Source organism: Tiliqua scincoides, chromosome 2, assembly GCF_035046505.1.
Source record: "Tiliqua scincoides isolate rTilSci1 chromosome 2, rTilSci1.hap2, whole genome shotgun sequence".
Taxonomy (NCBI): domain Eukaryota; kingdom Metazoa; phylum Chordata; class Lepidosauria; order Squamata; family Scincidae; genus Tiliqua; species Tiliqua scincoides.
This window is the reverse complement of record NC_089822.1, coordinates 17,276,931-17,298,381: the sequence shown is the minus strand read 5'-3', so window position 1 is coordinate 17,298,381 and position 21,451 is coordinate 17,276,931. Positions and strand designations below refer to the sequence as shown.

Here is a 21,451-nt window from a genome sequence, read left to right as displayed (position 1 = left end):
TAATTTCTTCAGAGTGCTGCTGGTAGTGGGCAGGGAAGACTAGAGGAGGTCTTAACCCAGATTAGGTAAAGTTGTTTGCCTGGATTGCTGCCACTGAGCCAGTTTTTTTTGTCAAATTGCCCTTAAAAGAAATAGGACTTATAACCATCTCCCTACCACTCTTTCACTGACAGTTCTTCTCAAGCTATTTTTCTGTACAAGAAGCTTTTGTCCTGCTGCTTAAAGCATTCCTGGAGAAAGGACTAAACACAGCCTGTGAACATGGGTGAGACTGCTGCTTTAAAGGCAGAAGGCAAGGCCAATTTGAGAATTGGGGTTGGGGTTCACCACTTTGAATATCTGAAGCTCATCTCTGGTTTGACTATAGCAGCACTGACTTGGCAAAACATTCCAAACTGCTCTGAAAGCCAAGTCTGGTAAGCTGCTGCCAATGACCAGGAGACATTGGACGTGAGGCAGTTGGTGGTCACTTGTATGCTGTAGTTGACTTTGCATGCAGCTAAATTGCTCTAGAACACTTGGAGGAACTGATGTGTGCTGCCAGTTGATGAGACACAATTGTAGGCTGTGATTCAGCTAACTTAAGACCCCATTTTAACCAAAGGAAGAGGTTGGGCATGTTGTGAGTAAGGACTTGGTGAAAGTTGGCCTTGGCTGTATTAAGTCTTTCCCCTGTCTCTTGCCTGTGTTGTAGTTATACAAGGTAAGGAGACTCCAGGGATGTGAACTTGAGTCAAGTGATTCAAGTTGATCACAAAATGGTGTTTTTTGCTGACTTGAGTCAGCTGTGCCAGTGACTCAGGAATTGACTTGAATCTGAGGCCACTGACTTGGCACTCGGTCCCCACGCATGCAGACTCAAGTCTGGGCCAAGGTGTGCTTGCTTGCTTTTTTCTTTTTTCTTTTTCTTTTTTTCTTTTCTTTTTCTTTTCTTTTCTTTTCTTTTTTTTTTTTTTTTTTTTTTTTTTTTTGCAGCATAAAAGACCTCATGGGACCATCATTCAGACCAGGCAAGCAGCAGGGAGGTTCCAGCCAGGAGGCAGGGAAGGGTTAATGTTTGACTTTGCAGGAGGGGGAGGCAGAAGTAGGCTCTCTTGCCCATCTCTGAACAACTGACGATCTTTGGATGAAGGCTGGGTGGTCTGATTCATTTCTAGGGGTTCTAAGATAAGGGGGTTATCTTGGAATTGGCTAGAGAAGCCCAGGGGAAAAGGTGGGGAAGTGGGGGGGGGGAAATTTGCTGCAATCATTCTTTCCAACTACATGGCTGCTGTGAACTCTGTTACTTGGGAGGAGGTAGCCCCATTGAATTACTGGTGCACATGACCCTGCTCCCTCTTGCCACTTCTACCCCTGCTCCCATATAGTCCATCCCACCCACCCCCACCTTGTTTATAGTTGGCATGGGGACAGCAGGTTAAAACTCTAATGCTCACACCCCAGCAGCAGCTCTGAGGTTTACCATGGAATTGTGGCTTGCTTTTTAGAGTGAGAGACTTGGGATTTGAATCTTCGAGTCATGAAAATGCTCTGGTCGACTTGGAAAGAGTCCCTGTTGTGGCTTATTTTTGAGTTGTTGCAGGGGCAGAGACTTGTGACTTGACTCGAGTTAAGCTGTGCCTAACTTGCCCATTCTTGAGAGACTCTAGTATAAAATGTGCATATAGCTTTTCAATTGACTCTGCTGAAAACAATGGTGGCTGAATCTTCAAAATGTAGAATCGGAATATCGGACTTGATATTTGTTGCCTGCTACAACTGTCTGAACAACTGGTTTTAAAAACAAACCCTCCAGTCAGTGAGTCTTAAGAGATGGTATGCTTCATGTTGCCAGGTATTGAAACGCTTCTAGTAAGAATAACTTCTGGAATGAGATGTTCAAAGAAGCAGTCAAAAAGTTCCTTGGCTGGCTGGGGGGGAGGGGCAAGCAGAGGAGATGAGCACAGGAAGATCAGAGGAATTCAATGACTGAAATATTAACTTGGTAGGACTATAACCTTTGTACCCCAAATGCTTTGGTCAGCATTTCAGTGGCTTTAGTTGTCAGGCAAGAAGTAAACATGATTAACGCTCTGAAAAACAGGTTGGTTGGGTGGCTAGCAAAGTTCCCATAATTGGGGGGGGGGGGGCAAAGCCTATGTGGGGGACTGGTAGTTCATGTGGCAGCTCAACTGGCTCTTGCAGTTATATCGTTAAAGGAAGTGGGGACTAAATTCATATTATCTAGGGAGCAGCCTTAAACTAGTCAGTGAGTTCTCTCTTCCTCCTTCCCCCCCTCCCAGCTGCCCACCCTACCTAGAAATGTTGGGGATTGAACTTGGGTCCTTCTGCATGCAAAGATCCACTACCGAGTGGTGGCTACAAAGCACTTGGTGGCAATAGCATGGCCTAGAGCAGTGGTACTCAACCTCTTTCGTGCCATGACCCTCCCCAAAACTGAGACTTCTAATCCACGCAGTGCATTTAACAATGTACTCTATGTGCTAGAGCAGGCAGGAGCTGGAGAATACCTGCACTTCCTGAAGGCTACTCTGGTTCCCTGACGGAGATCCTCAGTCAGTGGGGTGATGCTGCCTTCACCTAGCTAGAGCAACTCTAGGAAGCAATTGGTCATTACAGCACATGCTTGTTAGCAGAACTGAAGCCAGTGTGCCCACCCTCATGGTGAATTGCCAGATGATAGAGTGAGATATGACATGGAATGGAATAAGGCTTATAGAAGCAGTGCAATGACTCTTTCAACTAGCTATATCAAAAGTGTTGCAAAGGAAACAAATTGTCTTTTTATCTGCAACATGTCCTTGAATCCCACACCTGCTTATCGGTTCCCAATAGGGCTAGTATCTGCTGACTAGCAGGGAAATGCATTATTGTCCAGCTACAAACCCCTGGTTGGTAGCATATAGCAAAAGGATAGGGTTGTGAATGACAAGTTGAGATCCAGCAACATTGGTACCATTCACTGACTGGCTCCATCCATTGAGCTATCTCGGTAGCTATTGAAGGGTTGCTCCACTAACTAAATGGGAGGAGTGTACATGCATCCTGCCTGAAAAGCAATAGAGGATTGGGCCTAAATTCTTAAGCATCTAGGTAGCTGAATTTCATAGACAAAGACAGGTGCATGGCATGAACAGTAGATGTGCATAAGGGGAGTTACTTAGCAAATGCCCAGGTTAAGACTAGGGAAGTTAGAATTGGGAAGCCTTTTGCCTAGGTGCTGGAGTGATCTGCTTAAGAGAACATAAAGGACCTTCAGACTGGACAGAGGAGGGTATCAGCAAGTTGTAATGCTAGGTATGGTGGTAATCGCTGGGCAAGATCGTTTTAAAATTGTGGTAGGCTGTGTTCGAGAAGTAGCTGGACAATGATCATCTCAACCTCGTCTTCCTGAAGGTCTGAATAGCATGCCTGTCCACTGAGAAGCACCAACTGGATTCCAGTAGTGTATCGAGTGCAGAATTTCATGTTCCTGGTATCGTGAGGCTGGCCTCTCTCACCATGTCAAGCGAAGGAGAAACAAGCAGTGTTAACAGTCAGCCTGCCCAACAACAGGCACCACTAAAAACACAGCCTTCCAAAAAGGAGAAAAAGAAAGGTAAGGGGGGGGGGGGAGAATGAGAAGCAGAGGATGAATTGCTCTACAGCTCCTTTAACAGGGCTGGCCCCAGGAGCAATGGGATATTGTCACACACCCCACCTTCTTTGCAGGGGCCCTACTCACCATGCAGCCATGGTGGCAAGTTGATGTTGCTTCCAGGAGGCTCATTTTGGGCCATTCTGAGGCAGCGGTGGGCAGGAGGACATAACACAATGCTGCTTGGCCTGCCTTGCTGACAAGATGATCCCAGCTGTGGCAGCAAGTGATTGCTCTCCAGACTGGTGGGGGTGCCCAAAGCACAGGACCCACAATGTGACATATAGACTGGATAAAGAGTTTCTGTGGGTTGGGTACAGCCTGTGGTCTTCGTATGTTGACATCACTGGTCTAAACAAAGAGGTATGCAAAAAGTTGAGCTGCACATTGAAACAGACTCTTTCTATTTGGCATGTTGACACTTCTTGGTTACAGTAAGACAAACTCATTCTAGCGATAAGTGGCAATTCTAGTTTGTATCTGTGGTCCTTCAATTTATCATTGGTATCTCTTAAAAGAGAATGAGCAGAGTGATTAAGATGTTGTAGCAGGTGACAAAACACAAGCAGGTAAATTCTTTGATGCTGTAACCTATTAAATGTCAGAAGGCAGGCAGCTCTGTAGCTGCTTTGATAGGTTACAAGACTTTTTCTAAAGACTTCCAGTATGTTCAACTGGATTTCAGAGGCCTTAAAGCTATAGTACTGCTTTCGAGGTGCCTTGAAAAGCATTAGGCTGCCGCCTTGGGGCCTGGCCTTGAACTGCATGGCCACAAACCTGGATTTCAACAGAGTACACTAAGGCTACAACTATGTACGTTTACTGGGGGAAAGTCCTGCTGAACCTGGAAGGACAGACTTCTGAGTAGACAGAAATAAGATTGCACTGTAAGACTGTGAGTGGTGTCCCAATCCTGGTTCTGCAGAAACTACCTTGCTGGAAGAAAGTATATGTCTAAATTAGGAGATTCCCCCATACAGTAAACTACATAAAGCATCTTCCACTGCCAATATATAAAGTAGCTGCATTTAAAGGTATGATGAAGTGTATATTTGGGAGAAAAAATGCATTTACTGTATATAACAGGTAGGCTATTGCAAAATGCTTCCTTAAGAACTAAATGCCCATTGCTGAAAACTGTGTTTTAGGACCAGAAAAAACAGAAGAATTCCTCTTGGCCAGATTCCAAGGTGATGGCGTAAGATACAAGGCCAAACTGATTGGTATTGATGATGTACCAGGAGCAAGGGGTGATAAGATGAGTCAAGATTCAATGATGAAACTGAAGGTTGGTTTGACTCCTGTTTGCTTGAAGGCACCAGGAAAGTGTTAGTTATAAATTAATGACTTCCTCTTCTGTCCTTCCTTCCACCCCCCCTTTTTGGTAGTTCTAGGGACTGCTAATGATACAGCTGGCAGCCCTTGCACAACTACTTCCTCTCTGCAGTTGTAACAAACTAATTGTACTATTGGTAGAGTTCCTTGAGTGTTCTATTCAACCTGTTCTTTATTGCTGAGCATTGTGCAATAGAATAATCCAGATAAAATGGAAGCAATGCTAAAATAGCCAAATCTTTGAGGATAATCCATAAGATTATCCTGCTGCATGGCTGGAAAAGGTTCCTGTGAGCATCAGGAAATATGTAGTTGCTCTGAAATATTAAACAGAGTGGGATTGATGTAAACGGGATTAGTGAATTGGCATCACACCACTTCCAATACTGAGATCTAAAGATCAATGGTGATGCCTAGTTAGACTTGGCAGTCTCTCTGGCCTCCAAGTGTGGTAACTAAGATGGAGATCTTGACTAATTAGGCTGGTTCTTTCATTCTAGCCTAACTGTACTCTGTCCCAATATATGGCAGATAGCTGGCATTTGGAAAGTGGGGCTATACTAAAAACTGAACAAATCTAACAATAACTTGAGTACTGAAAACTCTTGTACTTCTGTAGGGTATGGCAGTAGCAGCACGTTCTCAGGGACAGCACAAGCAGAAAATATGGGTGAACATCTCTCTTGCTGGGATCAAAATCATAGATGAGAAGACGGGGGTAAGTTGTGCAATCTAGAGCAGCGCAAGCTGGCTTGTAACCTTGTTCAGGAAGTTAACAGTTCCCCAAATAGAAGGGACTAAACTCCAACAGGCTTAAAACCATGTTGGGGGTGGTGAATACCTGAGCAGCATCTCTCTTCCTAGAGCAGAATTACCCTACTGGATCAGACTGGTAAACTGTATAGTACCAATAACATTAAGCAGCTTGTGAGTCAGGGAGGCTACGGTAACTTTCCTAAATCTGATGGCTTTTGCTATATGTAGTAATCTGGCTTTTTAAGTGCAGGCATTTGATCTATGTTGCTTTAATCTAGTTGGGGTCAAAGTGATTCTTCTTATTTGGTTGGTGTTGCCTGGTAATGTGATCAGAACATACATGCTGACATAGGCTCTTACCAGATCCAGATTTCCCCAAGTAGGAAACTGCCTGGGAACCCCAAATGGGCCACCTTGAGTTCATGGTATATAAATGCAGTATCTTAAGAGGCTTCCTCAAAGAAATTTGTATTAAATTGGGTACCTGATAATTTCACTCTGTCCAATCTTTCTAGTTCTCTGGTAAGATTAAAAGCTGCTTGTGTCCATACATGATTTGTACAAGACAGCAAATATTTGTGGTCTTGGCGTTCTAGTGTTGAATGTATTCTCGTAAATCTCCTTGAGCACTTGATTGGCAAGGCAGGGAAAACACAAGTAACTGCTATTTAACACAACACTTACTATCAGTAATCTACAGCAGTGGTTCCCAAACTTTTCCTTGGAAGTTTGGGAAACACTAAGTCTTTGCAGGGGCGGGGAGAAGGCAGTGATGCAATCCCTGCAATCATGCTGCTTCTGGGGACAGAATGGGGGGGTTTTAAACTTGCCTCCCCCTGTGCTGGCCTCTGGGGGGGCCATGGGGTTCCCTACAGATGCCTCGGCAAGGCTCCACAAGCCATAGAAATGTTAAAAATAGCCATCAGAAACCACTTCTGGTTTAATAATTGAAAACTGGAAGTGTTTTTTGATTTCAAAGGTTTGGGGAGCCCTTATAAAGGCATCTGTGGGAGTTCCCTGCATCACCCTGAGCCTGGCACAGGGAGGTAAGTTGAAATGCCCCCCTGTCCCTGGCAGTGGTGTGATCCTGGGAATCATATTGCTGCCTTCTCCCTGCCTCTTAAGGGGCCAGGTTGTAACCCACCAGTTTAGGAGCCACTGATCTACTATATTGCCATTATGGTGGTTCAATAGCAATCCTGACTTGGAGAGAGCAAAGCCTACTTGAGTATAGTACTGACTCATGAATTACTTGCACTCAAACGTTGATGGATCAATGCAGTGCAACTTGCTGTGAATTTTAAGTTTCCTGTGTCGCCCACTTAAATTTCAGGTTATTGAGCATGAACATCCAGTCAACAAAATCTCCTTTATTGCTCGGGATGTAACTGACAATCGTGCCTTTGGGTATGTCTGTGGAGGAGAAGGACAACACCAGTTCTTTGCCATAAAAACTGCACAGCAGGTACTACATTTGTCATGATACCAGGGGCTGCTGACTGCAATTTGTTTTTAAGGTGGTCTCCTCCAGAGGCAAACAAATCCTGATGACTCTTATCAGATTTTCTTTCTGCAGTGGTGGCTGGCACCCTGTTGCTGCCTTTGTTCCCCCTGGAGTGGGAAGCTGCCAAGGCAGTTGCTCCTGAGTGTTTTCTAATCGGAGCCATAGCGCCCCCCAAATCTTTTGAAGCGCTGCTGGCTATGAAGTGCTTGGGGAGATATTGGGGTGTGTTCTGCAAAAATGGTAAGAAGGCTTTTGCTGTTCAGTGGGACATGAGCAAGAGCCCATCTCTTTAGACGACAGAGGCAATGATGGTAGAGCTGCTAAAAGTGATGCAGGGCTTACTACCTCCACCTTCAGGGTGGGAGTAAAAGATAGCTTGGTCTGCTGGGACCTGTTTGCTAGGCACTTTGTGGCTAATATCACTGACATCTGCCATGACCTGGATTTCACACCAGCAGTTTCTCTTGATGCATTTGTCAACCTGTGGGTGTGGACAAGGTTCTTGAAAATGCGAAGTTGTCAACCTGTACCCTTGCCTATCATGGCTAATCTGAGTGGGTGGGCAGGGTAACTAATGTATCACTGGGAAGATACACTTCCACTCTGTCTTAAATGGCAACACCCCCCCCCCAAAGACTCCAATGTATAATAGCTGTCAAACTCCCTCTTCTGAGCAAGGAACTCCAACATAGCAGCAACCCAACTCCAGAGATTCCTGAATGAAACTGATTATCTTGCACCCATTTCAGGTCTGTTTTGACCTGGATTGGGGGCTTTAGTTGCTCTACTAGATCACCTGTGCCAGAAATTGATGGGGAAAGTGCATTCCTATTTCACTGGACCTATTCACAGGGATTCCTATTCCTATTTCTGGACCTATTCCTATTTCACAGGGATACAGTTGGCCATGGTATCCTTATACCGTGCTACTTCGTGGCTACCAAGCTCCTTTGTGAACCTGGCCTTCCGGGGTGCTGGCAAACTCCTTTTTCATTTCCTCTAGAGCAGCAGTTCCCAACCTTTAGGAGCCCACAGAGGCAAAAATTGGAATTGTCATGGACTACATGCAACCCTGCACGCAATCTTTAATTACAAACCTAAACATTTATTTTATTGTGTATAGAGAAGACGTGTGTGATGCTTTTGTTGCTAGCTTTGGGCTATCTGTTCTCCACCCTCTCTGATGATCCATGAGGAAGTGTCTCCCAAGTGAACACTTCCACATGGGCTACTAAAGAGGGCGGAGAACAGACCAACCACAGCTGCAGCCAACACTTCAGTGGTCGGTGGGCAAGCACTGGCTTGGCAAGATGCTGGAAGTGGTAGAAAGCAACCTTTTTTTCTGAGCCCATGTAGACCACTTCTCAGGGTCTTGCAGACAACCTTGTGGCCCATGGACCACAGGTTGGGAACCAGTGCTCTAGAGACTGCTGCATTCCACAGGGTTCAACTCCATCTCTTCTCCCCTCCCCATGCTGTAATATCCCCATGAACCTGCTAAGCAGGCACCTGGGGTTTTGGTACAGAATATCATGACATGCCACATGAGAACATGTAAAGTTGCAACAGCATGGTGTAAAATGCCACAACAGAAGGCATTTTCCATACACGGGTTTTGCATTTAGTTCTTTATGAAGAGCACTGACTCGCTGTTGATCTAGACTAGAGTGAACAGGAGGAGAAAGCGTATATGTAAACAGTGTTTACATGTACAATTAATCTTCACATTTCCTTGGAAAGATCACTTGCATGACCTGAAGAGGGTAATGGAAACAAACATTGACTTGCCATAAGGACATAAGGACTGCAGATACCACATTTTTCTGCAGTTTGATGTGGGTTAGTTCAAGGCCATATTAAACATTCTTCAATTGGAAACTTCCCCAGAATGTTCTCATCTGCCACAAATGAATATGGACAGTATTGCACAACAGTTCATTAGCATACTAAATCAAAATGTACAAGATGGCACATGAGATGAGCAAGAGCTAGTGGCCAGTGTGTGTTGGGAGCTAGTGTGTTGGGAGAGTTAGGACAGGCAGAAGAAAATATTCCTTTACCCACATGTAATTAGTTTGTGGAATGCTTTGCCACAGGAAGTAGTGATGGCATCTTGCCTGGATGCCTTTAAGAAGGGACTGGACAAATTTCTGGAGGAAACGTTCATTATGGGTTACAAGTCATAGTAGGTATGTGCAAGCTCTTGGTTTTAGAGGCAGGCTGCCTCTGATTGCCGGATGCAGGGGAGGGCACTAGGATGCAGGTTGTGTCTATTGTCTTGTGTGCTCCCTGGGGCATTTGGTGGGCTGCTGTGAGTTACAGGAAGCTGGACTAGATGGGCTTTTGCCCTGATCCAGCAGGGCTCTTATGTTCTTATGACAGCCAAAGCACTGAGAAATCCTGAGTCACAATTTCATGAATAATTGACTTGGGGATTCAGGTTTCTTATGCAATCCTTCTGATAGTGAGCCATTGATCACGGTTGAGAACAGACCTCAATGTATCCACATTCTGTTCCTTTTTTGCTGAAGAGGGGCATCCTGATTATTGTTCAGCCTCAGTGCTTTCTCGTCCTTCCTTGAAGGCCTTGTGCCATTGATACACTTATGCAGATAACACAGCTTTTCCATAAGCTTTCCTTGCCATTTCCAAAGTTTCTGATGCACTTTTACCCAATTTCACACAAACTTTTATCACTCACCATTGTTCCAAACTTACTTGCATTTTTCTTAATATGAGGTACTTGAACAGGGTGTCACTAAAGTCTTGACTCTGATAGGGCTGGAATGCCAACTGATCAGAGTTCTAATGTATACCTGGCACCCCACCCAAATGACCTTGGCCAGCTTCCCCCTTCACAGAGCCCTTCTTGAGCATTCTCATCACTTTCTAGATGCACCTCCATATATGCTGTGGTTTTACTGGTATCCATGTTTAGTACTAGGAAACTTTTATCATGTCCTTGAAGGATTTCTCTAGGCTGTACACACTTGTTAGCTGGGGCTGATGGGTCTCCTTGAAAAATGCATAGTTAACAAGGTAATTCTACTCTAACAGAAATGAGTATTGGTTCCATTAAGCTTGATGATAACAGTTGCCACTCAGATTCTTGAGTTTCCCTGTGTCAAAATAACTTCCTGCTTCTGTCTCTCAGGCTGAACCTCTTGTTGTGGACCTGAAGGATCTTTTCCAAGTGATCTATAACCTCAAAAAGAAAGAGGATGATGACAAGAAAAAGGCAAGCGTGTTTAAATAGTGCTTCTTGGTTGTGTACCTGGACCCTTCTATGAACCTTAATAAAAACTTGAAACACCTGTGAATAGCAGCAACTGTTACCCTGCATGTGCCTGATCTCGTCTGATTTTGGAAGTTAAGCAGGGTCAGTCCTGGTTAGTACTTGAATGGGAGATCGCTTGGGAATACCAGGTGCTGTAAGCTTATACCATAGTCTTTTGAGACTGAAGGTTGCCAACCATTTGTGAATAGTCTGTCTAAACTTAGTAACATCCTCGAACTGGACACATTGGAGCATATCCTAATCCATTGTCCATTGCATTGTTCACTTCGAAAGTTGTATTTGGATCCCTTTTTACGACATCCTACTGTCCCATTTATCGATCCTTGTTTTGCTTTGCCAAGCGATAACCAGGCAAATATTACCATAGCAGTTGCCAGTTTTTTATCCCAAATTATTAAAAAATCTTCCATTTCCTAAATCGGTTTCCATCTCCCCTCCCCATCATCTCCCCTTCCATCATCCTTTCAGTGGTTGGTTATCCTCTTTGTGACTGTATTTTATATCCCAATAAAGGTATTATTGATTGATTGATTGAACTTAGTAACATTATTTTATTTAAAAAACTTGTATCCTGCCTTTCTCCCAAACATCGGGGGCACCCAAGTCGGTTTACAACATGAAAACACTATACACAATGGTAGATTAAAATAGAAAACAAAAAGGGAGATCAAAACCCAATAGTGCAAAACTATTAAATTACATTCATTAAAAGTGCCAGCCCAATATGTAAAAAGCCTTCTTAAATAAAAAGGCCCTGCTGAAAGATCTCCAAAGAGGGAGCTGTTAATTCCAAGGGGAGGGAATTCCACCATCAAGGAGCCACCAGTGAGAAGGTCCTATTTCTAGCTGCCATCCCCCTTGCTTCTGCTGGCCCATTACTACCAGAGTAACTTGCTTAAAAGTGGTGAATGTCCTGTAAAACTAAAATATTAGGAAATATACTAAAGGTGTAACTTCTCTTTCAGAATGAAGAGACCAAGACAGTGGAGGTAAGAGAATCAAGTTATACAGCCTTCTGGCAGGAAATGGCAATTGCCTAGTTGCAAACAGTATGAAGAGGAGACTTCTGCAGAACATCATAACTAACTTCAAATTTCTCTTTCAGAATGGTAGCAATGAAGCAACTGTTGATCAAGTTGACAAAATTAAACTGGTATGTAGAGACTATTTAACCTGAATTGGCAGTTCAGGTCCTGCTAAGGAATAGTTAAACTAAACTGTTTGCACTGCTTGAGCAAATGTTGGTTGAACTGATGCAGAAGGGTGGCCTTTCTAGCTTAAGGTTGCAGAGGATCAGATCTTCATCCATGTGTAGGGCTGCTTTGACTCAAGTGTCGTCATAGGTTGCTGCAACTTCTGATTCTTGCAAACTTTACTCTCAAAGGGTGTTGACCAGATGGATCTATTTGGTGACATGTCTACTCCTCCTGACCTGAGCAGTCCCGCAGTGAGTAGATTTACATTTGCAAAGTTGGAAATGTGGTTGAGGGTTCTTGGGTAGACCTCAAATAGACACAACAAACTGATACTGAAGGAAAGGCCAAAGTTCAGTGGGAGAGCACATGCTTTATGCATGTAGGGGTTGGCTCTGGGATCTCAAGTTAACAGGAGCACCAAGATCCTAAGGAAGGAAACAAGTATAGATGGTTCAGATAGGAGTTGTTGGAAAGTATTTGTGCCAGGGCCAATAAATAGAAGTAGGACTGAAGGGAGAAGCAAAGTGTCCTGGGAGGATAAACAAGCTGGAGAGAGTGTAAACAAACTGTATCCATGCCTTAGATTCCTCTAGGAAACTCACAGGCTATCAGGCAGTTCCTGGGTAAGTGGTCTTGGTATGTAGACAGGTCTCCATGGTGGTAGTCCAGGCAGGCATTATTGCAAAGCCACTTCAATAAATGTTGCCTACTCAACCTTTCCTCTGTCACCATTTCAGGATTGCCAAGCTGATTAAGTGCACATGACCTATACTTTCAATTAAAATTGAAACAAGTAAATAAAAACAAAATCCTATAGCCATTTTAGGGAACTGGCTAAATGCATCGTGAGGTGCCCTTTCAAATTAGAACTCTGTGCAAACATGCTGCTTGCTTACAACTCTTGTAATTAACCAATGAGCACATGATACTAGCCCATGTTGACGTGATTCTTCTGCTAATCTTTTTCAAATGCAATAGGAGGAGGATAAGGAGATCCTGTTAGTGGATTTAAACTCTGAAATCGAGGCCCCTCCGACTTCTCTCAAAGAGGAGGACCTTTTCTTGAATGACATCACACCATCACTGCCAAAGCCTCAGCCACCTTTCTTGCCTGAAAACGCTTTCTCTGCAAACCTCAGCTTCTTTCCCACTCCCAATCCTGACCCTTTCCGTGATGACCCTTTCACACAGCCTGACCAATTGGCACACCTTGATTCTTCTCTCAAACCTCCCAGTCAGAAGATGGAAAGTGTGGTGACTGGCCCAGTGGGGAGCAGCGTTGTTGTGAATGGTGACGGAGACTACTTTGGGAAACAGTTTGACCAGATTTCCAACAGAACTGGCAAGCAGGAGATGCTGGCCAGCCAGTGGCTTGCTCCCAAACAGCCAATGCAAATGGCAACCAGGACTCCAAATGGGATTATAGAGAGTGAACAGAATGGCTTCATTGCAAACCCCCCAGCAAATATGTTCCTGGAGAGCTCTTCCAAAGGATTACCCATGCAAAATGGATTACGCCTAGACTCGGATAGCAACGTCCAGCTGATGTCTCATGACTCTATAACAATTAGTCCGCCTCCACAAAGCACCAAGCCAGGAAGAGGAAGGAGGACTGTTAAGGTGAACCATGGTGCACCACACGCATGTTTTCTACTTGGGACTAGGTGAAGGAGTCCACTTTTTCCCCCTCCGCAGATGCTCTGCTCTCAGTCACCATCAACCTTGCTTTGTGGCTAATGCTCTGTAGCTATTCTTTCTAAATCTAAATTCTTTCTTTCCCTCATGCTTCCATGTTTCTAACTCTGGTAAGTAAAAACACACCAACCCTTAATGCATGTATGCAAAAATTTGAAAAGAGGAAGTCGGCATTGGCGTAGCTGAAAGATAGAATTGGCTGAAGAACACTTCATTGGGGTGGTGAGGGAAAAGGCAACCTGGTGTGTAGCAGACAATAACACGGTGGACTGCAAAGGCTTGGCATGAGATTAAGATGAGCTTGTGGGATGTCTCCTGTGCTTTGTAAATTAGGGCAAGACTCACTTGCCCTATCTGAAGTAGAAGTGGCTGCATAAACGTAAATGCTGCTTAAACCAGTATCTGATCTTGGCTTGATAGTTCTTGGCTTACAGAAATACCAAGAACATTGTCTATGGGATGCTGTCGAACTGTGAATTAACCAACATGTGCTTTACTGGAATGCCATAGTTCTACCCTTTTCACACATAACTAAGGTGCTCTAGACTTGTTGTCAAGTCAAAACCTGTATTCAGAATACTGCCAATCCAGTTGGCTTGGACCAAGCTTGGATATGATGAGCTTCAGTGCAGAAGGAACCATTTGTACTAATGTTGCTGTGTTTGTGGGTTTTTAGAGTGCAGCCAATGACCTGTTTGGCTCGGACATCTTTGCTCCTGGGCTTCCGGCAACAAGCACCTTGACTTCTGCAGCACAGCCTTCACCTATGCAAACCAACCCTTTAGAGCTTTTCAACACTAGCGTTCCTGCAGCACCTTCTATGACAACACTAGGTTAGTAAAAAGTTGTTCAAGGCCATTGATGTAAAAATGTAACCTTGATGGATATCGAGGCAGCGTAAGGTACAGGACTTTGATTTAATCAAATAATGCAGTCCTAGTCCTACCTGGTACTGAAAGGTCTCCAAAGACTAGCGTATGTATGCCATTCTCCAACCTGGTGTTGCCCACCATTACATACTATAGAGTTGCATGGAAATCTGCAGTTCAAAGAATCCTTAAACATTCACTAATCCCTCCCCCCACAAATGCACCCAAGCTGTCTGTCCATTTGACTTGGGCTAAAAATAAGCCCATCTTAATGGCAGGAAGGAGTGTTTCCTGGAGAAAGGTGGGGAGAGGCAAAGAACTTGTCCCAGCATTTAGTATTGCAAAATAACTGGGTTGTAACCAATTTCTCAATATATTGAGTTCAGGCAGGATTATCTAATTGCTTCTGCTTGTAACTTAATGGTGGGGAAAGCTCTGAGCAAGAAGGCCTTGAATTTCTGCAGCAGCTGGTGACAGTACTGAATAGCATCCAGGACTGATGAAAGGGAACAGTTAGGGGAGCAAAACCTATTGCAAAACAAGAGCTGGGTGAAAACTAATTCTCCTCCATACCATAGGAATCTTAATTCAATGGGACTGGAGCCTTGTTTACATGGTAGCCTTGCTAGTTCTGATGCAAACTATACCCCTTTTGGCACTTATAAACCAGGCAGCAGCCTCTAGGGCAGGGGTGTCAAACCAACTTCATATAGTGGACCAAACAGCATTCATGGTGCCTGCTGAGGGCTGGAAGTGATATCATTAAGCAGGAAGTGACTTAAGCAGCTGATGGCCAGAAATGAGCTTGCATAGAAACACATTAGCTGCAAATGAGAAAATAGGCAAATCTTGTTCATAATCTCAAGATATGAGAGCTCAATTATAATGGGAGATGGTGAAATTGCTTTCAGTTGGCCACATCCAGCCTCTGGACCTTATGTCTGACATCTCTGCTCTGGGGCCTCTAAAAAGTTTGAGAACTACTGATGTGAGCCCATGGGTATATCATGGGGATATAAATAGGATATTTATGGTAGGACCATTCTTTTTTAAAAAGTCATAAAACTGGTATACTAGAGTGTCAACTACAAAGCTCTAGAGCTCCTCCTTGGCAAAAACTGGCTTGTGACAGCATTTAAGTGTGACTTTCTCTTCCCAGGTGGCTTGTCTACATCTACACCCCCAAAACCTGCATGGGGCCCCCAATCTGCAGTCTTCAGCCAGCCCCCATCAGTATTTCCTGGATCTGTTCTCAATGTTCAATCAACAAGCTTTACTCCTGCTCTTGGCTTTGGTGCTACTCCACAAGTTCCTTCCTGGAATCAGTCGACAGTCTTGGGAGTACCAACACAATCTCCATCTCCAGATCTCTGGGGTCAGCCTGCACGTGTTTCTCCTCCTAATGTCTGGGCACAGCCACCCACCGCTGGAAACCCTTTCCAAGCCAATCTGTTTCCGTCTTCGCTGGCTGCGCAGCCACCACCTATGTTGTCTACTAGTCCTCCCCCTCAACTTCCTCCTAGGATTGCTCCTCAGAAGGAGATGACCAAGAAGGAAAGCGATGCCTTCACAGCTCTGGACCCACTTGGTGACAAAGAAATAAGGGATGTAAAAGAAATGTTCAAAGACTTCCAGCTGACCAAACCACCTGTGGTGCCGGCAAGGAGGGCTGAGCAGCAGCAAGGTCTGTTTGTTTGTGTGTGCGTGGGGGGGAGGCTTCTAGCTTCTTCGGTAGTGTATTAACAAAGGGAGTTCTTTGAGACTTGCTTGACCACGATCACTTTGAAACTAAGGGCCATGCAGCAGACTTTCTCCTGAAGCTACTTCAATGCAACTATCTACAGGGGACACCTGAGCAGTGACCACTTACCTGATAAAATATTCGAGTGCTCATGAGTATATTCATAAGGATCTGTAGAAGAGAATATGGCTTGGTGTATTCATTGATTGCAGTTGAAGTTCAAATGGAGTCTGCTAGTTTGCTAGGTTAGGTTATGTTGGAACTACCTTGGCCTCTACAGACTCTTGAAAGGATAGTCGTGAGGCTATAGCTCCTGTGTCAAAAGATGTGTGTAGAATAATTAACGGTGCGGGAAAGCTCTGGAGATTACATGTTCTGTGCCTCCAGAGTTTTCATCCCATGTGGATGGAAGTCTATAGTCGAGGACAATGCAGGTGACACTTTGGCTCCGGGAGTAGGTCACTGCAAGTGAGAACTGGCACTGCTGGCTTCCTGATGCAAGATCCTCCTTGGCACTCATCTGCAGAACGTGGCTAATCCAATTTCCAAGACTTTAAGGAGAGAGAACTGTTGGAAATGAGCTTCTGGTATCCACACAGCCTTGCTGTTGGTCTGATGTTGCTACCTAGTGTAAACGGCTTAAATAGCTAAAAAGTTAACTGATCGCTTTCAGAGGTTGTATGATGGGAGGTTTGATCTAAGCTAGGCAAGTATAGTGCTATCTGAGCCATTTGTTGTAAGAACTGGCAGTTCTGAGTAGAAGCACTGTAGTAAGGCTTCCTTTCTCAAATGTGCTGTTTGCTGGGAAGATCTGTTTAGCATTGATGCACTCCTGTATTGGAAGGTGGCATCAAAAGCTCTGATCTCACTACAGACTGATCTGGCTGCTTTGGGAGACTTGGGGGGTGTGTACAAACCAACAAATTCCTTAAGATGATGATGTTGTACATGTGACTTTTAAACAGTAGCCTGACAGTGCCACTTTCTCTTAGGGCCACCAAAGCCCGCTTCCAGGCAACCTGCCATGATGCCTGCTGAAGATCTGTTTGAAAAACCTTTTAAGGCAGATGCCTTTGGTGCACCTTTGCTAAGTTCAGTAAGTATGCACTTCTGCCATATACAATGGCATGGTAAACCGCATTCCAGTGGTCTTCATAGAGTAAGGACTCTGGGTCCACGTAACCCTGTAAAATTACGTGCCTGGAGAAAAACCTAAACTGCCAGGTTATCCTGTGTACTGGCATGCAAGAAGGTTAAGTGGAGATGGCTATGATCTATCCTGGGTTCTTGGTTTTTTAATCCCAACTTTCTCCACAATGGGCATCCAAGGTGCTTGTCTGAGCATCTTGTGTGTAAGGTGATGGCTTGGTTCTACCAGCTGCCCTCCTGGATAAAAGGCAGTTTACAAAGCCATCACCGCTTCTAGTCAGGAATATAATTCATTGTAATTCTGCTCCTCTGGACAGATAAGGGCTACGTACCTCATATTGGCCCGCGGGTAATTTGATCCAGTGAAGGCTCCATTCCAATGTTGGGATCCATGATAGCAATAGTTGTTGTCTGCCACTAAGAGGTGCTCTTGTTCCAGGCTGGCTGAATCCTAGATGGGCATTTGGCAATGTTTGGCATTCAGAGGACACTTTATCTGCTCTTTCCTCCCCCCCCCTTTATTGGAGTTCTTAAGGTTTGGGGGTGGCTCCCAACTCTAAAACAGTTAATTGCTAAATATCATGGAGAAGAGTATATTAAAGGAACTTCCATGGTGTATGTGTTCCCTGATCCTAATTGTATCCAGGTTCCTATAAGCCTTCAAAAAGGCCAAGCTTTTCCAATATGGTGGCCCATGTGATCATGGAAGTTCATTTCCAGACAGTTGCATGGATAAAATTACATTAAACATTCTCATAACTAGGAAGTGTACAAGAACTACTACTTGGTCTTTAGATGTCGGCGAAGGATAAGATTATTCTGGAAGCATGAGCAATACTCAGATCTTGAAGTCTGAACTGTGCTTGCTGGGGGCACAAAGCAACCCAAGTTAGCGGGATGACTTTATTCATCATCGTCCAGCACCACCCCCCAGGTTTTTGTTTCAAATCCTTGAAAGATCTATGCATTTTAGATGAGAACTGAATTGAGTAGCTACTGCTTACACACACACCTTGCTTGCCTAACACACTGTGTTCATTGTGGCTGCTTATTGAAGTTCTTAAAGTATTGTTGTACAATGACTCTTCAGTTCAGAGTCTAGAAACCAAAACATCCGTGTTGGCAGCTCTAGAAGACACTGCTGGTTTGTCTACATCAGCAGCCAGTGAATTTTTTGGCAGAGAATGTTTTTCTTAATGGAAACTTTCTTTTTTTAGAATGCAGTTCAGAATCGGCTGCCTTCAGCTCAGTTTGCTGATCCTTTTGGCAATCCATTTGCATAGGCTTCGTGGGTAAGTGACTTCTAATGTAGTGGAAGTTAAAGAGAAATGGTGCTCTTGGCTTCTTTAAACCAGCTGAGGCCAGGAGATGGTGAGAGTGAGCCTAAGTATTGAATGAGTGGCAACAGTGATGAAAACTGGCCTCTTGTGAGACAGGCCACTGGTTCTCCAGCTTGGTATTGTCTACTACACTGACTGGTAGTGGCTCTTGGAGTTCTAGGCAAGGACCTTCTCCTGCTCTACTTGGAGATGCCAGGGACTAAACCTTCAGAATGTAAAGCATATTCTCCACCACTAAGCTATAACCCCATTCAGGACCCTGCCAAACTGCAAGGGGTTAGCAAAGGAACAAAGTAGCCTCCTTGATATCTAAAGTCTTGCCTACAAAAAAAGCCTATTACGTGACGCCTATTGCCTTGTGCATCAAGTGACGGATATGTGATGGGCAGCCCAATCCTAAGCTACCTGGTGCTGCTGGGTGAAGCAGCACCAAAATGTTTACTGTGTCCGGGGAAGCTACTGGAGGTCAATGTCTCAGGAAGGAGACTTTTGTTCCCTTCCCCCAAGGAAAAATCCAATGCCCCACAATGGGGCAACTGAAATCTGCACCAGCTATTTTGCTGGCGCAGACTTGAGAAGCCCTGTGTTGGGCTTCGTAGACCAATGCAGGGGGTGAGATCTGGTGAAGGAGGCCTCTGCCAGTCCTGCCCTGCTCCAAAAATCAGCACCACCACCCAGAAGTACTACATAACCGCCAGCAGCCCAGCATCCTCCTTCCAGCCCTGAGTGGTGCTGGCCCAGTCCTGGCCCTTCCTCCTCTCTGGGTGCTGCGGATGTTATATGCACTTGCAACTTCCAGAGCCAGTGGCATGTGTGCACTGGAGAGGATAGAATTGGGCCCGGAATCATTGCAAAACAGAACCCATCTAGAACTCCATGTTCAAACTAGGCCATACAGTGGACATCCAGAAAAGTGTGACCCAGCCTTGATGCTAATAGTCTGTTCTATTTTTATTTAGAAGTGAATTGGTGATGGAATAACTGGACTGCTAATGGCAAAAGATGAAACGGATAACTGGACATCCCTCTTCTCACTCTGCATGATCTGCCTCATTCTTTATCCACTTTTGGATTGAGATTCCTTCTTGGCTGCAGGTGGCTCTCATCCAAGGACTTTGGAATGAATTTGCTAGAGACCAAACTGGAACTGGTGTGGGGGGCGGGGTGAAAGTTGTTGACCTATGTGGATGTATGAAATGAACACTTGTGTGGTATAGTGTCTAGTCCTCCAGCCACCCAAGCTTTAAAGGCCTGGAAGCACTTAACTCTAAACTGAATGAAAAACTGAGAATAGCACAAATCACCTCCACAGAAGGGAACTGTGATCTGAACTCTCAGCACTGAGTCACCTAAGATATACTGACCATCACAAGTACTGTTGTAGACTTCTCCCAGTCATCTTGCAAGCTTTAAACGTTGAACACTCGCTCATTTTTCCTCCACTCCGATAAATGTTTAAAGGTTATGAGAGAAGAATGTCTGGCAAATTCTGAAATAAGCAAATGTTATCTCTGGCTTCCAACTGCCCAGTTCAAAAAAGTGTAATTGGCTCTCTTGTTTTTTTCTGTGCAGTCCAGTGAAAGCTGAGATGCTCATGGCAATGTCTCCATTTAGAATGACTTGTGCAATCTTCATAACACTTTTTTATGTTATGAAGCATTGGCCCCATGCAAAACCCAACAAGGAAGAGCTCCTTGTTCCATAGGAAAGCCTGTGTTGAAAGGATAAGATGAGCGTCTTTTAAACTTCCTGTTGTAAAATAGGAAAACAATTGTACTCTGAACTGCTAGTCTTGTTGAGCAAAATACTGATAGCAATGTGTTATAATGTGGCTGGAATTGTCTGCAGAGTGACATGTACCATTTGTGTGGAACAGACACATGAGCCATGTAGCTGGTGTTGTGATCATTGCATTGATGAACATTCGAAAATGGTATTCTGTTATAGCTAGAATCTGAGATCGGCTTGCTAGAAAGCACTGTCTATCGTGATCAGTTAATAAAATCTGCCTTGTATATACTCTACTGCACTTTCTTGTAATGCAGAAAGCTATCTGTCTCTTGTGTCTGACTGGAAATGTAGGAATCTATGGATTGTGTTACACTGTAAAAAAAAAAGTAGCTATCAAATGTTCTGACACATTAAATTTAACTTCATTTCAAAAGCGGGCACACACGTTTGAATGGTCTGAATCCTTAAGACACGACTTACATGTTTCTAGGGGAGGGGCTAGGCAGGCATTGCTCAACCCCTCTGAGCCACAGCCTGCTAGGATTTCTCTATCAGCTGGGGAGTCTGAGTAAGAACTGGTTCTACTATTACTGGCAGAAGAGATTGAATGTCATGGGCTACAGGCAATGTGTGTCAGCCATGGCTCTGACACTCCTCAATCCAGGGCCAGTGGGCAAAGGGTACTGTGACTAGAGGGGACATAGATCCTTCTCTCAACTGTCAGGGGGTAGTTTTCACAGACAAAAGCTCTTTGGCTTTTTCCTTCCCTGACAAGGCATCCAAGAAAGCCTGGATTTTTGCCAAGGGCAATTGGAGTGCTAAACACTGGGGACTTCATTGGGAACAGAACATCTAGTACTATTGGAAAGGCTGAATATGGGGGATGTCAACTTGATCTCCGCGAAAGGGAAGAGGGATGGTTTCTTTCAACAAAACAGTTTTACTGAATATCTAGCTGAGGCCCTAGATAGTCTGCAGTTGCCCAATGAGAAGGCAGAGATAAATGATCCCTCTACGGCTACTATAAAAGAGGCCGAGTGCATTTGGATGGGGGAAAAACACTCACTAGTACTTTTCCTGAGAAGGTAAAGAACACTGAATGGACTATTCAGCCAAAGGTGAGCCCCCCTACATTTAGCAAGCAGGCCTTGCTCACCACCAGACAACTGAATGTAAGAGCTAAAGCATCCCAGTAGCTGA

General features: G+C 44.5%; 1 protein-coding gene across 3 annotated transcripts in view; it reads left to right on the top strand.

The window, feature by feature from the left end:
* The window catches only part of DAB2 (DAB adaptor protein 2), a 107,113-nt gene extending 86,429 nt beyond the window's left edge, over positions 1–20,684 (top strand). For all 3 annotated transcript variants that reach the window (XM_066615952.1, XM_066615953.1, XM_066615951.1), the window contains 14 exons: positions 3,397–3,598; positions 4,786–4,925; positions 5,592–5,690; positions 7,062–7,193; positions 10,387–10,470; positions 11,496–11,519; positions 11,636–11,683; positions 11,915–11,977; positions 12,705–13,346; positions 14,098–14,254; positions 15,450–15,974; positions 17,024–17,127; positions 18,398–18,472; positions 19,480–20,684. In XM_066615952.1, the coding sequence (XP_066472049.1) occupies positions 3,502–3,598; positions 4,786–4,925; positions 5,592–5,690; positions 7,062–7,193; positions 10,387–10,470; positions 11,496–11,519; positions 11,636–11,683; positions 11,915–11,977; positions 12,705–13,346; positions 14,098–14,254; positions 15,450–15,974; positions 17,024–17,127; positions 18,398–18,463 (2,181 nt within the window). In that variant the 5' untranslated portion in view covers positions 3,397–3,501 and the 3' untranslated portion in view covers positions 18,464–18,472; positions 19,480–20,684. The remainder of the gene's footprint in view (positions 1–3,396; positions 3,599–4,785; positions 4,926–5,591; positions 5,691–7,061; positions 7,194–10,386; positions 10,471–11,495; positions 11,520–11,635; positions 11,684–11,914; positions 11,978–12,704; positions 13,347–14,097; positions 14,255–15,449; positions 15,975–17,023; positions 17,128–18,397; positions 18,473–19,479) is intronic.
* Positions 20,685–21,451: the final 767 nt, after the last annotated feature.